Source organism: Vidua chalybeata, chromosome 1 (genome assembly GCF_026979565.1).
Source record: "Vidua chalybeata isolate OUT-0048 chromosome 1, bVidCha1 merged haplotype, whole genome shotgun sequence".
Classification (NCBI taxonomy): Eukaryota; Metazoa; Chordata; class Aves; order Passeriformes; family Viduidae; genus Vidua; species Vidua chalybeata.
In genome coordinates, this window is record NC_071530.1 from 21,109,556 (window position 1) to 21,126,173 (window position 16,618).

The 16,618-nt window shown below is 38.0% G+C and overlaps 1 protein-coding gene across 1 annotated transcript in view; it reads left to right on the forward strand.

The window, feature by feature from the left end:
- ITGA8 (integrin subunit alpha 8) overlaps positions 1 to 16,618 on the forward strand; it is a 112,442-nt gene that overhangs the window by 21,079 nt on the left and 74,745 nt on the right. Inside the window, exons 12-13 of the mRNA XM_053950927.1 lie at positions 4,897 to 5,102; positions 7,275 to 7,466. Coding sequence (XP_053806902.1) covers positions 4,897 to 5,102; positions 7,275 to 7,466 — 398 coding nt within the window. The remainder of the gene's footprint in view (positions 1 to 4,896; positions 5,103 to 7,274; positions 7,467 to 16,618) is intronic.

Here is a 16,618-nt window from a genome sequence, read left to right on the forward strand (position 1 = left end):
AAGTCTGATTAAATATTTTAGAAGAAGAGAACTTTAGTAAGAGAATATTTTAGTAGCTATCTAGCAAGGAGATAAAGATCCCTGAAACTCAGAGGCTTGGAAGTCTGCACAAAGATGAGCCAGGATGATATTTAGAGATGTAGTGTACTCTTGCTTATTGCAAAATGACTCAGATGTGTCTACATCATATTTTTTTCTTGTGATCATTTCTTATTAAGTGCTTAAGCATAGTGCATGAAATAATTTTTCTGGGCTAAGTAATTTCTTCTCATCACTGACTAGTGACCCTTTAAAGACTGAGTTTTACAAGAGAAGAGAAAAGTAACAAGGTGGTAAAGTGTTATTGCAGTTACAAAAAAAAAAAAAAGCCAGCAATAACAAAACAGAAGCTTCAGCAGTTTCCAAGGTGGCTTCATAGTACTCAAATCTTTCCAAGTTTCTGAGATAAAATTTTGTGATAGTGTCACAGCTTTTGAAAATTCTGGTTTTTATGGTATACAGAATCAGAAATAATTTAGTCCTCCTGATGTATTACAATTGTGAAAGGGTGGAGGAACATTCATCTAGGGTGCAACAGACATTCGTTAGGCTTTCAGGGGACTTATTATTTAACATCTCACTGAACCAAACTATTTCCTGTGCAGGTTATTTCCTGTTAACACTAGGATTACTTGGCAGGTCTTATATTTTCTGTGTACCTCTAAAACCTCAGTTTATGTCAATAATATAATCAAACTGCTGTTGAGGCCTGTGTGGTCTCCCAGACTATATCTTAAAAGAAATCTAAAGACTCTTCCTAAGATCCAAACATCCCACAGAAAACAAAACACAAAAAGCTCTACTTGATAAACATGTCTGATTAGATATGTAGTCTGTCTTTTCTGGTTTGCACATACAATCAATAGAAATATTTATCTGAAAGGAAGAGTAAAAGAGGGAAAAAAAGCAAAAGGGAAATTAACACTTCAAATTCACTTAAGCATTTTATTCACCTAAAGATGAGGAGTTAGTGGTGGCCTCATGAGTATGAGAAACCCAATTAAGTTATTTGCTGAAAAAAATAATACAAGATTATTAGGAATGGTGCTTTGCTGTAATAAGACTCATTATACAGCTCCAAGATTAGGCTCATCTTAGGAAAAAAAGTTCTGTAGATCTGGCCCAGCAGTTCTGTGGGTATCTCTAAGTGACTCATGCAGTTTTATCTGCACCACATCAGGACTGTAGGCAGAATAGGGAAATTAAGGATACTGTTTGAACTATCCCTTGAAATTGAAATTGCCCATTGCTAATAATGAGAAATCCACAATGAAACTTAATAAATCAAGTTTTGCCATCAACTTACAGGCTACATTCCTAGTAAAGGGAGAAAAAGAGAGTACTTTCAATTTAGGCTGAATCAGTCCAATAAAAATAGTGAAATAAACTGTTTACTGTTTTTTTTATTTGGCCTGTATCAAAGCTTTCCACAGTTATACTTTGACCTCTTGACATTTCCCATATTCCTGCTTTTTATTACTCTGCAGGATACAAAGGAATGGCACACAGTCTCAGCAGGTGGTCAGCTTTGTGCTTTTTAAAGTTTGTTTTTTTTTTTTAATCAGAAGGGAAGTAATACTGGCTGATTACTTTTCTGTTTTGGAGCAAAAATTAATATATAATTTATGTTAACTCTAACATCTTAGTGCAATCATGAAATCTAATGAATAGTTATTAAATTCTATATTATTGAGTTATTCTATTATTGAATTCCAGTTCAAAATACCACTGCACACTGAGCTGCATTTCATGGTCTAATATTACTGTCCAGGGGCTTTTGCTTTTATTTACTCATATGGCTTTTTGAAAGTAATCACATCAAACGGAATTTGACTCAGAACTCTCAATTTTGTAAATACAAACTCCTCCAATTTAAAAAGCCAATTGAAATGGCCAAAGGCAACATCCTCTTTCCCCAGCAAAATGCAAAATACTAAGTGCATAGGCACTTAGAACCCAACAAGTACACACACCCCCTGTACCCCCTTGACTGCTTGCTATCTAAATAATTAAGTTGTAGAAGCTGGGAGGTAGAACTGAGTATAAAGTATGGTAAACAGCAATTGTTTGCTTATTTTACCCACTTGAAGAGGAACCAGAAGAAAGTAAATGAGGATTAGAGAGAGTTGGGTAGCTGATAAGTCCTTCCTTTCTAGCTATAGAACACTGCTGTGACAGCACAAAAACCCCAAACTCTAATCCCAAACTTCTAATTCTAATTGCCTAAAGGAGAGTTCCCTCTTGCAGAGGACTTGCTGAAGCAGTGTGCTTTGACCTACAAAGCTCAACTCTGAATGAGAAGGGGGTAAATTTAAGAGGGTGAGGAAAGGAAGGCCTTGGTGAGGGCAATACATATGAATACCTGGAGGGGAGACAAACCAAGTGCTCTGGGTGTTCCAGGTGTCTCTGCTGCCATAAGCAGTTGAGAAATAGGTCAGTGTATTAGATGTCTGCCTTCCTTCCACCTGTCCCTCAGTACATCAGAAGATGAGCCATCTTAGCTACCAGATTCTGGTCCCTTCTCCCTGGACTGTTCATGCATTTTATACAGTCATTGTCATTTATTTTAGCAAAGTTGAAATTTTACCAGAAAAATAACACAGTACTGTGCACTTCTAGCTGGGATGCTGTGCTCCCTGTTCAACAAGCTCCAGCTTCTGTCTGCTTGCTTTCTGTATCACCTGGTGAATCTTGTGTTCAGGGTTAGGCTTCTTCTTAGAGAAGAGAGTCTGTGACTCTCTTGTCACCATTTTAGGCACTCTAGATATTGCTCTATGGACCAGGGTTTTAAAGGTATCTGAGTATCTATCTATTTTACATCAGTGTACTGGGAGCTTTCTGACTCTTAGTGATTTGGTTCTTTTTCACCTCTAAAAAAAAATCTTCCTTTAGTCTTAAAATAGCTCATTTGTAAAATGTTCAAGGGAGCCAAGCTCATTTTTATTTCATGGTTTCTACAGCACTTAACTCTATGGGGTCCCAGTGTACTGGGAATATCTAGAGTGTGAGGCACTGAAATAGTAATTGATGATAGTGCTACTGTGTAATGCTTTTAGTACATGGCATATGTAAAATAACTTATTTTTAAAAGAGCATTCATGATTTCTTTTTGTTGTTGCTATTGTTTCCTGGCAACCATTTCAGCTGATATTCTGTCCCAACCATAAACATCTTCCATTAGTAGAGAAAGACTTTTAATGTTTAGTGTGAAAGGAAAATCCTACCTTTGATGTCAAGTCAGCATCTGCTTCCTTCCTTTTCAGTTATTTATGCCATAGGGAAAAATCTAACATAAAGATAGGACAGCTGTACCAAACTGAACTGACATTTGGAATTGCATTTACCTTTATGGAAAGATACTGTAAAACTTAGTAGAAAAATAATGTTCCTAGAAGTATTTTGTCACAACTTATATAATGTGTAAGTTCTACAATGAAATTTTTTTTTTTCTAGATGAAATATTCTGTGCTAAATTCTATGGTGTGCATCTTAGAATCATAGTGTACATCTGTGGTAAAATAGTAGCTGAGCTACTGCTGAATCATACGGGGTTTTTTCTAGCAGGATAAGGAAAAGCATTGTAGTCCAATTTTGCTACTTAGTTTGCTAATAGATAAAGTCTCATATTGGAAATATGATGAATTGAGAATAGAAAGTTCCCTGTGAGTTTTACAAAGTTTGAAAAATTTTTCACATTAGAGCAAGAGAATATGTTTTCCAAATTAAATATTCTGGGATCAAGTAGTCCAAGTAATAGTTATTTGCGGTAACAGACTTCCTTAATACAGATGACCAATGTCCACTGAATATAATGCAAATTATTTTATTATATGGCCTTGAGTAACTTTCAGCAATTAATCTGATACTATCATTTCATATCTCAGAATAATCCATTAAGAATACTTCTGCTTTTTATGAGTCTGTCAATCACACTTGTTTTTATTCTTCACAGTTCATGAAAGGATCTTTTTATTCCCTCTAAATAAATGTTGGTAACATGTTTTGAAACATGACTACTTAGAACAACAACATGCAAAATATGCTTTGTCTGTGTTCTTTTACTGATTCTTCTTGGAGTAGTATAATGGACAGAAGGATTTTTTCCTCTAAGCTTCTTATTTTTATTATTTGATTATGTCCTTTCTCTTTAATGCTCAGTACAGAAAATTATATGAGCACTGCAACTACTTGTGGACCTAATATCGAACAGAAGTGTTTTCAGAAATAGAGCTTTGGCTTTGTCTCCCACTTTCTATTAGAAGAAGTGATGAGGCATTCTCTATTAATTGATGCTCTACTTGTGTTTCATGTATGTTACTCAAAAATCTGTTGTAAAGTGGCAGGGTTTTTTTCTTTTAGTCACTTACTGATGTATAATTTGCAAAAACTAGATTAAATACTAAAATTTGTCTCTCACTGGCACTGTCAGTAAAACAGATCTACATAATTTGTTCTAGTGACACAGATTCAGTCTTAGATTCCTGACTTTGGCATATCAATCACAAAGTGTAATTTTTCGGTGTCTATTGTGGGCCTGAATTGAAGTACAAGCAATTCTATTTAAACCTAGAAAGAAACATTTTGGCTGTGATGATGATCAGACACTGGAAGTAGTTGCCCAGAGAGCTTGTGGAGTCTCCATCCATGGAGATATTCAAAACTGAACTGACTATAGCTGTGGACAGCCTTCCCTAATTGACCATGCTTTGACCAAGTGTTTGGACTAGGACTCCAGAAGTGCCTTCTTACCTCAGTTAGTCTGGCTGTATGATAATGATCAGCTTCTTGTGTTGCAAATGTATAAACTGTGTTGTTTACACTCAGTCTCTCAGTGGCACTGTTTTTTGTTTGTTCCAGTTTAGATGATATCCTAGTCGGTGCCCCTCTTTTTATGGAGCGAGAATTTGAGAGCAAGCCTAAAGAAGTTGGGCAAGTTTATCTGTACCTGCAAGAAAGTGCATTTCTCTTCCAAGATGCACAAATTCTGACAGGCACTGAAGTGTTTGGTAGATTTGGCAGTGCAATCACACACCTTGGAGATCTCAATCAAGATGGATATAATGGTAATTTGTATGTAATGTAGTATATCTCTAACACTGAAATTACAAATGCCTAAGCAGCAAATATTGTGCCTGTGCTGTGCTGGAAAGGGATTTGTAACATATTTGAAATTCACGAGAATTTACCCTAATGCTAATGAAACTGATATTGAGACCCAAATCACGAAAAACTCACCGATAAGAGGGCAGTCATATTGACTACAGTGTGATTTTTTACTAAGTTTTAGTATGTGTTTTTGAATAAAAATACCTTTTGTTAACTATTATAACATTTAGGTACTTGGTTAAGATGTTTCATTTTTTTTTGAAAGCAGAGTTTTTCTCTCCTCAAATGCTTGGAAGAGTTTGATAATTCAATGAGGCTCAGTACATGGAGCATTTTGTCAACAATGAAAGAATTGGGCAAGTACAGAAGTACTGTTTTGGAGTCAGCCTTCCACTGGTACTTAAATACTAAAAAAACAGGTGCATAATGGGTTCTTTCAAATGCTTATAGCGCATGCACACAGCAAAATGTTCATGTAAGTTAACTGGCAGCCTACATTCAAGCAAACAGAACAACTAAACTAACTGCTTGATTACCTGAGAAAGCTGGGATACCTTGAGCACCTAGAGTTAGCCTCCTAGACATGATCAGTAGCATCTTGGTTTTCCCTGCATGCATTTCCTTACTTCTTATTTCCAGGATGTTAGGGATCTTCAAAGCAGGTATCTCTGCATCTAAAACACCAAGAAGTTTTTTCCTGGGAGGGCTGTTTTGCACAGTAGCCTTTGGAATAGCCATCCCACTAAGGAAAAATTAATGAACTAAGGAAAAATAATGAACTAAGGCAAAATTAATTACCTCAAGGGCTGTTTTTCACAATGCTCTAGCCACTAGATTCTAGGCCAATGTCCTCATTGTGTGGCTGCTGTGCAAGGGATCATTCCTGTCAGGAGTCATCAAATTGCACTGGGGTTCAGAGTGTACAAAATATGAATACCATCGTGTGGGTAGAAGCCATTGGATTGTGACTGCTGCAAGCACCCTCACTGACTTATCCTGGAATCCCACCATGGGAGTTCAGCACAGCTGAACCTCATGGTGGAGAATTCCTGTTTTCTACCTGTGAGCAGTAGCAGATACCCTCAGCTACTCTGGGCAGGCAGTGTTGGTCTCCCTTCTCTCCAGAATTCAGATGAGGTACGCAGAAGACATTTCTGCTTTTCTCTGTCACTGTATAAAGACTAAGAAGAGTATAGAGCCAGTCTTCTGCTTCATAACTGAATATGCCAGTCATAGAGCTTTGGTGCATTTCTGCCTTTAGAGTGAAGCTACAGAGTCCAGGCGCTCAATTCAAGTTTAATAAAGTCCAGCATCAACTCCTAGATGAGAGCCCAGAAATGAGAGCTATAGATACTTATCCTCTGTTGTTTCCTATTGGCTAGCTCAGCTAGAACAGCTGTTGGATCTCAATCTAGACAATATTGTCTCCACATCCCATGCACAGTAACAAAGAGCACTGTGACTTCTGCTTCTTGGATATGGCACCTCATTTTTAAGGATTGAACTGTTTAATTCCACAGTGCCTAAGACCTCCTGCAAAATTACTGACTCAGTACTATTCCTATTTCTCAATAAAATGATGAATTGTTATAGATGAAAACATGATATTCTGCTGTTCTCTTTTGCCTTCTAAAGCACTGGATGTTTGAGGGGGTGAAATTTTTTGTCTATGTAGGATATGTTATCTGGAAAAAGAAAATTAGTTTTATCTAACAGCTGCTCCTTACTAAAAGGTGATAGGGGAAATCACAGAAAATTTGTACCTGATTAAAAATACAAAAGTAGAAGCAGGCATTCATTAGATCTTGGTTTATTAAAGCTAATTAACTGCCCTGGAAATATGTAGAGGAATCCAATGTGGACTGGCTATTTAGTATAATTAAATATACTTTTCATAGGATTATTTTATATGCTTTTGTCATGAAAGTTTGACACAGAAGAAATACTGCTAACATTTTGTATATTTGCCTTTAAACTAGAATATATACAGAAGTAGAGAATGATGAAGTTCTTGCAGGTTTGTAGCTGAAGCAATTTGAGTCTATTTTCCTGCAAGGAGTTAATTTTTAATTGTGTCCATTCTTTTTATCATATTTTGTTTGTTTGTTTGTTTGTTTTTTGCATTGCAGACATTGCTATTGGTGCACCATTTGCAGGAGAAGACAGAAGAGGGAAAGTGCTCATTTACAATGGATACAGTAATGGGTTAAACCCTAACCCTTCCCAGGTTCTCAGTGGAGCCTGGGCCTCACAGTCCATGCCTTCGGGATTTGGCTTCACTCTAAGAGGAGACTCAGATGTAGACAAGAATGATTACCCAGGTAAGATTTTTGCATTAGAAAGGGAATTTCATACTTCCATTCTCTGGTAAATGCATCATGCCTAAACTGCCCCTTTTGGAAGGCAGAGGTCAGAATAAAGGATAGACATTTCTGGACAGTTCTAGTTTGCTTTCCTGAGAGTTAAAAACAGACAAAACAAATACTCCCTTTCCTGTCAAAAGACATGATCAGAAAGTCAAGAAAGGGCTTAAATAGTTGTATTAACATAAAACATGTGAAGTTTACAATGAAAACCTTAACCCTTTTCCCCCACTTTCAAAAATTGAATGGTCTCAGCTTATTGAACTTGTAAGGTCTCCTTCATCCTGGCATTCTTTCTTAATTAAAAACATGTTGCATTGCAGAAGAAGGGATTGGTTTGGTTGTGTTTCTAAGTTGTTTTTTTGCTGACCAAAGAGCCATTGAGCTATATATAGTTAATGGCTTTGATTGCATTACAAAACAGCAGAGAGAATGTAAATTGCTTAAAGCAGCTATTTTATTTGGGCATTCCCATCCCTTTTATGTTTTCATTTTGCTATATGGACTCTTCCTTTTTAGGTTAACTTTGATTCTTCCTAATGAGTTTACCTGACATGTATTCACATTTATCAAGTTTGTAACATTAATTTTTTCAGGGAAACATTTGTTTTTTAAAGAAAATTTTTCCTACCATCTAAGTAGTCTGAATGTAAGTGTGCTTTCATTTACTCTCTCTCTCATCTGGAAACAAATCTGTTCTGTTTCTTTTCATCACAATTCAGAAGCCTTAGTAAGGCTGTGTAGTAAAACATCATATTTTCTTACTGTGAAAGTTTCATCCACAGGAAACTCCTAACAGTCCATGCTTCCCTGACTTACTATGAAATCACTCTTGGTACCCTGGGTTATTTCAAGGCTAGAGTTCTTAAAGTCATACTATTTCAAAACTGAAAACTGTAATTTTTCAAAGGGACAAAAATAGGATCTTTTACCTTTCTGAGATGGATTGTAAAAACCTTGAAAGAGGTACCTTTCCAAAAGCAGAAGGCAATTTCTGGGAAGGGGTGTTTACAATAGAAATTACAGTTTTACAAACAGAAAAGCTGACTGCAAAGTAATAAAGTGAGGCTATCATGAGACTAAAGTAAGAAGATCTTTAGCATTTGAGAGAAGAAAGGGCTTTTAAACACTGTTGTGACTTTTTGCTTGCATATTGTTGATGTTGCTATTAATAGTCTTTCAATGTCCATGACTAATGAGGTTCTCTTGGACAACAGAGCACTTTATTAAAGTTTCAGCATTTAAACATTTCCTAAAGCACCCACGAGGCCCCCCAGCAAAACCAAAGGAAACAGGATATTGCATTCCTGGCATTTCTAAGATTGAAAAGATAGAGGGAAGGGAGAGATTCTTTGACTCACATAGAGAAGAAAGAGTAGAAGTCTCACTACTATATTAACATACTTTATGTGGAGCATCTTTTAAGCGAATTTGTGGAAACTTTGGGTGATGAGTCTTGATCTTTCTAAACGTGCACTGAGGAATTGTAGTATAATTGTGTGTTCTCTGTCTCTCATTGTGGCCTCCACCATGCATCCTACTCACAGGATTTCACATTGTGTTATCAGCTCACTATGCATTAGATCATTTGGTTTTATTACAGGAATTACCTTATTAAAAAATGAAAACAAACAAAAGAAACACCACCCTGCATTTACTGTAACTAGCTTTTCCCCCGGATGAGCAGTCCACAGCACTGGTGAAAATCTCTCAGAAAATGAGAAGAAAAACCCCTTACTATCAGTCAACCACCACTTCCTTAATTCATGAAGATTTGGAGCACCAAAACAGAGCTGTAAAAATAGTGCAAACATGGCACAATGCTAGCACAAAAATAGAGTGCCTTTCTATGGGAAAAGAGGAAAAAAAATAAAGGAAATAATATAGGGAAATGCAAGCCTAGGACAAACACACTAGGCAATGAAGTAAATAATCCTTCTCGTGTCAAAGAGCTTTTCTTCTTCACCTCCTGACGGAAACGCCTAAGGGCAACCCTTGTAAAAGGAGGAAACAAGGTACTGAAGTTGGAAGGATTAGGAAGGAAGTTTTATTTTAGAGAAATGGAGTCTGGCTGACTATAGAAGGTCTAGAAAATTAGCCTTTAATTCCACGCTTCCTAAACTGCTGTTTGTGCCTGTGATTCAAAGAGGGTTGTGAAAGATTAGGGGAAAAAAAAGCACCAAAATTTTAATTTAAGCTTTCTAGTGTGTATAATTTAAAAGCAACCGTTGTCTAAAAAGAAAAATGTAATAAAATCAGATTATTCTGACTTAACACTCTCAAAAGTTCTGTTCTCAGAAGTTCTGGACTGGGAGATGAGAGACAGCTGTAATGTCTGGCTGCAGATATAAACATATATTGCCACTGTCCAAGGTGAGATTCTCCAAGCACTTAGCTCTTCCATGGCTGGAGTTCAACTGTTCAAGACTGACCTGTATAGCTATAGGTGTGCTTGTATAATTTACTCAAGCACTTGTGCCTAACATTGTTCATGAGGCAGGCATATCCATGCTAGGAAATGGGAGTCTAAGACTTGGGAGTTACTTTGCCATTTCATTTCTAATGCACTGTATAGCATTTTCAGAGCTTTTAGAGGTTCAGGCCTTCTTTAAATCTGATCATAAGGTAATGTTTTTGGGAGCAGGTCATTGACCTAGAGGCCAGAAGATACCACCTGTTCATATCGCTTCTTATCACACACCACTGAGCTTCATCCTAGGATCGGTGTACTGACCCCAGCAGCCAGTGCTCTTTGATTACAAGCTGGGTAATACAGTTACTAAAAAGTGAGGGTGAACCACAGTCAAATTTTTCTCCCATTGGAAAAAGGTTAAATCCTCTCTTGGCTGGGAGTTCAATTCAGACTGAGATCTATGTATTAGCCTTCTGGAGAGGAGAGGCCATTTGGTACAGGGAGTAATGTCTTCCTCTCTTCATCCAAATGCCAGTATAAGTTCAGGAACAGAGAAGGAAATAGGGAGCAGATGAAAACTCCCTAGTACACAGAGCTCTTCAAATCCCTCAGCTGTCCTGCGGATGGAATGGTTTCTCTTTTCTCCTCTTCCTGCAACTCCTGGCTACCAAAGGGAGACAGTCTACCCCACCCCCATTTCTGGTCTTCTTTAGGAAAAGCAGAGAAAGAGAGTCTCTTGTCTCCCATGACCCCAGTTGTATAATAAATTTGGGAGAAAACTGATCATGGGCAGGTTTAATGGTGGAGTAGCAGAGCAGACAAGGAAGAACATAATACAGCCATACTGACAGAGATGAAAGATCTGTCTAGCACCATAGCATGTTTCCAACAGTGGCCAACAATAGATATCCTGGGAATTGTACAGGTGTTGTGATATTTCCCAGAATATTCACCCAGCATTAACCAACCAGAATACCAAGGTGGCCCTGAGTCAGAGATGGCACCGCCAAAATTAGTATCACTTGACAGACCTTTCTTCCATGAACTTGACCAATCAGCTGTAGAACTCATGCAGACTTTTGGCACATGTAGCATTTGTCAAGGGACCCCACTGCCTATCTGAAGGTTCTGTGAAGAAGTAATTCTCACTGTGTCCCATTCAAATCTCAAACTTTCCACTGGACAGTTTCTAGTTCTTATACTGAATAGACAGCGAACAGTTCTGCAGTCCAGTTATTTTACAGACTTCCGACATACTTACTCTATTAGCCACGTGTTGTAGCAATCCTATGGAAAGAATTCTAATATATTTAATTGTTCCTTGTGCAGTGGAGAATGACACACCCGTTCTGTTGTGCCAAATGATTATTCAGTCTTGCCACCACTGCTGCCTCTTTTCCTCTTCTTCATACATTTTTATGTGAAGAGCAGTTAGTAGTTTATGCCCTGTGTATGGGTAAAGTACTGTTTCTGATAAAGATTTTACTATTGACCTGGGTTTCATACTTAACCAACATAAAAAAAGAGCTGTATCTTTTCTACTGAGAAGAAAATCAGAATTAGTACTTGAAAAAACAATAATCCTAAATATTTTCTATTGCTATCAGTAATTGTATTTGTACAAGAAGATAAAGTGGACCAGGAAATGTGGTCTGGGCTTGAGGCTACATGGCACAGCACAGCTCACTATCATCAGATGAAATCACTGGAACAGGATGGCAGTACCCATATTCCCTTTTGTGAAAGGTCTTTGGCCCAGGCGATTCCCCAGACCTTTCTCAGCTGCTGTCTGGGGGAGTACTAACTTGCACACACTAAAATCACAGCTAATCTGTACTAACTACACAAAAATATGGACAGTACTTACACAGTGCTCAAGCTCATGCCCTGCCTTTATTGCACAAGCATAGGGTACAGACAGCTGAATAACTAACTAGTCAACATCTTACCTAAAAATGGAACTTTCTCTGGTAGGGTCAGCATGCAGACAGAACTGCTTTTCCTTCTTGTTAGCAGTTCTATCAGTGGAGTGACCATCTGTCTTCAGCTGTCCTGGCCCAGATGTTGTCACTGTAACAGTAACAGACCTCTCAGCATTGTGAAAATACAGAGACTTTTTCAACAGGGAAGACTGAGTTTTGTTACTAAGTACAACCTTTGGTTTACATCTCTGCAGCTTCCCAGGAGGGAATTCTGTAAATTGTGTCATACTTACAAATGCTCCAGATGTTATGTACCCAGAACTGTTCCTTTATCAGCACAGACAGGGGTGATAATATGGAAGTCTCTGCTTTGCAGGCTTGGAGGGAGTGGGAAACTTTCAACCCTGGGAAGCAGCAGAGGCAGAAAACGATGCTGATCATCCTAACAGCTGTGTCGCTCATGCAGCTGCCCTCTCTCTGCTTGTGTTCATCACCTGCCCCAAACCGAGGGCTCCTCCTCACCTAGCTGGATTGCAATGCCAAGCAGTGGTGATGGTGGTAATTAGTGGAGGGATGCTCCTTCCTCTCTTGTCATGTAAGAAGCGGTATCAAATTAAACTTTATAGTCCGATAAGACTAGTAAAAGGAAGCAGGTTAAGCATATCAGTCAGATAGATTGTGCCAAGCCATGATGTGCAGCTTTCCCAGTCTGCTGAGCATGACACTGACAACAAGCTTAATACCATACTTACCTGAAATACTCAGTATCTCTCCAGTACACAACATGTACCCAGTATTTGAAGGAAAAGACCAGTTAATCCACCTGAGGTACATCTACACTAGTAAATGAAATATGCTGTCTTTGGTTCTGAACTATCACTGAACACTCCTTTGCACACTATCAAACTCACTTTTTTGCCAAAATAGGGTCACTGCATGCTCGCTTTTGTAATCTAATAATTGGCATGGGCGAACTGTGTTAGGGCTATTTTAATGATACCACTGCATATAGTAAAAATACAGCATACAGGCACATTCTCTGCCTGTTTTACTAGCAGTGACATAATTGTAACATCTTTCAGCAGATGATCCATTTCACTGGAGTTTTCTGACAACTCATGTTCTAAGGTCATATTCAAAAGAGAAGATCTGATCTCACTTCTGCAATAGTGAACACTGGTTTAATGCCATTATTCTGGATTGACAGTCATAAAAAAAAAGTAAATGGGATTAAAGAAATAAGGGAGGTGATGAGATTGAAAAAATGTAAAAGATGGGCTTTTCCCATCAGTTTAAGTGTCAATACAGTGGTAGCTGGAATTCTGTGCAAGATTCTGTGCCAGGGTGATGACATGGCAAAGCAGCATTGTGCTGTGCCTGAGGCAATCCTAGTGAGGGCTGTAACACAATTTATATAACCATGGGATTCTCTGTAACAGCAGCTCTACAAGGTTTGCATGAAGATATTCTGAAATACCTGCCTCAGCACAATCTTCCTGCCTGTCTTCTGTGCTGGGACATCTGGGATGCATAATAACATCTTTCAAGGCAGCTCCCACTGTCCTATAAATCTGGGGCTTTTGGGGCCCCTTTGCTCCATCCTGAGCTTTATGTGTTATCAAGTCCTGGAGCAGGGAATGAAGCAAAGGCATGCATTTTGAATTATAGTTTATTTTATTTATAAATTTATTTGTCTTTTTCTATTAGCATGGTTCAATTTTCATAGGAACAAAAGAAATCCATTAATCTGTTTAATGAGAAAGAAATTTGTTTCTTTTGGCTTCTGGGCATCTGTTCAAAGCTGGCCCCTCTGAGTGCCTGGAGTCTGTGATTATCTAGATGATGATGCTGCACTTCCAGCTGGTTCATCTATCTGTACAGGGCTCAGACATTTGTAGGCTGTAAGGTTTCCACCCTCACATTTCAGCATATGTTCAGTCACTTGATGGCTGATTATAGCTGAGCAAATAGTTTATAATGAATAACTTACTCAACTCATTAAACTTGCTTTCTTCTTGTGGCATATCCTCCCGAAGACTGGGGTTTCTTTGAATGTGTCTCTGAATCAGGATGATTTAACCAGTTTCTGTTAACAGTGTGGGTAGATTCAGAAGAGTGCTTTGGATGAATTCACTATTCAAAGACTGTTGATTAGTTAATTGCTCAAATAAATTATGCACTATTGTCTCTGCTCCCTGCCTGTTTAGATGTTTGTGTAAGTCTTCCCTATTAACTTAAGAGAGTAATTCTGGAATCAGTGCCACTGAAACTTCATCTTCAAGGTATCCTACTTCAGCACAAACACAGCTGCTGGACTGTTCTTTTGGTTGTTCTTTATACTCAAGCCTTTGTCAGCACAGGGAAATGTATAAAGGCATCTTCATGCCTTGTTATTTTGGACTCAGTTATTATCTTAAGAATATCATAGTAGTTAGTTAGAATATCATAGTAGTTGCTATCAAACTACTTTAGAAACATTTTAAGAAGGAAAGCAGTGTAATAAGAAGACAAAATTTCCACAGAACTTCAGTAATCCAGTCTAATCTTAATAAAACATGAGTTTTTAATAGCTCCATCTGCTGAGTACATTAACTCAAACAGCAGGAAGAAAATCCTCAAATTTCTTTCTGAGAGGCAAGGGTTCTTCAGATTAATAATTTTTTCTGAGAATGGTAGGCATTGTGCCAACAATATTACAAATCGGAATCTAGTGATGATTAAATTATGAAGTTGGTTCAGGAGATTTGTGGAAGACAAACAAATTAAATCAATGAGAAGCTGCATCTGCTCTGGTAAGAGAGGACTGCTATGTGAGGGAGCCAGAACAATGGCTTGAGATCTTCCAGCAAATGCAGAAAAGCAGAAGTGCTTCTACCAGCTTATTATTTTTTCACATGAATAATCAGTCAAAAATTTAGTGACAAGCCAAGAATTATTGTGTACAAATATGTTGATTTTTGGGGAAATTATTATCTGTGTAATTCATAGCTACGCTTTTCTAAAATTCTTTACAATATTTTATGAAATCACAGTATTGTGCCCAATAAGAGTAAAGCAATTGATCCCAGTAAACAGTGTTTTACTTAAGTGATAAAGCATTAACTGTCCTCTTTGGGATTTTTTTGTAATATAATGAATAATATTGTTGTGTTGTGAAAGGGATTCATTCAGACAAAAGAGAAGCATTGATGTGAATTAGCTTAGATGTTACCTGTAACAGACCTCCTACCAGAATGTTTTAAAACCAGAGAAGGATTAAGGTAGCTGAGAATGATAGGATTGGATGAAAGTGACTCTGCTTTGAATGATGGCTGTTTGTAGTAATGAACTAAAATTCTTGAGTAAAGCTGGCTATGCTCGACAGGCCTGTGTCTTCTACTATAGTCAAGCCTGAACTGATGACCATTTAAAGCCATTTTTATTCTAGAATAAAATCCCTTTCCTACTGAGATTTGGGATTGTAATGCACACTGAAATCCTAGAAAACAAATAGAGATATGATCATGGGCCTTTTTGGCACCTGATCTGCCGAGGAAAATAAAAAAGCAAAGCAGCTCACAAAGATTCTTTTAGTAGAGTTTACAGTTAGGCAGTTTTCTCCCTTGTACAAAATTTCCATTAGCACCCATACTCAGAATATAACTGTTTTCCAGTCCCTTTTTATACTATACAATGAAACTGACAGAAGTTATGTTTAAAGCTGTCAGCAAATCATTGAGTCCCCAAAGTTAACACTTTCCTGCCTGTGTCCTGGTAGAGTTGCAGCAGGGAGGTGATTCAGCTGTTGTTTCATTTTTGGGTTTCTGACAAGTGAGGTGTTTGCCAGTTATGGAGTTGTTCACTGGTTGTTTTTCTTGGCCACTGTCCCCCGGGTACCGATATGAGACACCGTGTCTTGGCAATTTCTCTTGGGATTGCTGGACAGGTTTCCAATCAAGTGCAGAGTTCTGGACACGGTACATGTTCCTCCCTGCTCAGGCTCCCTGAGGCTGCATCTCTCGGAGAGAATGGGCATGACCTTTAAAAGTATGAGAGAATCAAAAAAATTTCGTGAGTTAATAAAATAATATTAAATGAGTCTTGTTGAGACTGGAAGTAGGACTTTGTTGATCTTCCTACTTCATTTGGTTGAAGGTTTAGTGAGCATTATGAAAAGTTTCTGCCCTTTCTCACACAGTGTTTCAGGTTTAGCACGGTCACATGGCAGAAAGTGCAAGTGAAGTCACAAGCTTACAAAATCCAGTGTCCCTTTCAGTACCATCATCTTAAATTTTTATGATAATTTTATCTCAGAAAATAGACTTCTTGCACCAGACAGCATCTTGCAACCTTTCTCTTCAGAGCTAAATAAATCTGAAGTATTTGAAAAAAGCATTAGGATTGTTTAACTTTGTGCAGTGCCCCTTGACTTCAGTTAAATATGTCCCAAAGACACTTGTTTCAGCATTAAGCTCTGTGAACTCCACCAGCTGGGACATTAATGCATACAACCCTCAAGTTGTGTTAAAAATGGAAATTAAAAATTCCTGTGGAGTCACTCTGTGCTTGTTTTCTTAATTTTTGCAGTGTGCTTGTGACTCCACTTATTCCTCAAAATGGCCCCATTTATTCCTCAAAAGCAATGAGGCAGAAGCACATGGGTGCTGATGCCAACCCTTCCTTACAGATCTTGGCTTGCCTGCAGGTGAGCAGCTGATAGAAAATCTTCTCAAACAGACAACGTAGGCAAAGTGGTAATTTAACTTAACCAATGAGGTCCCTCATCAACCCAGAAA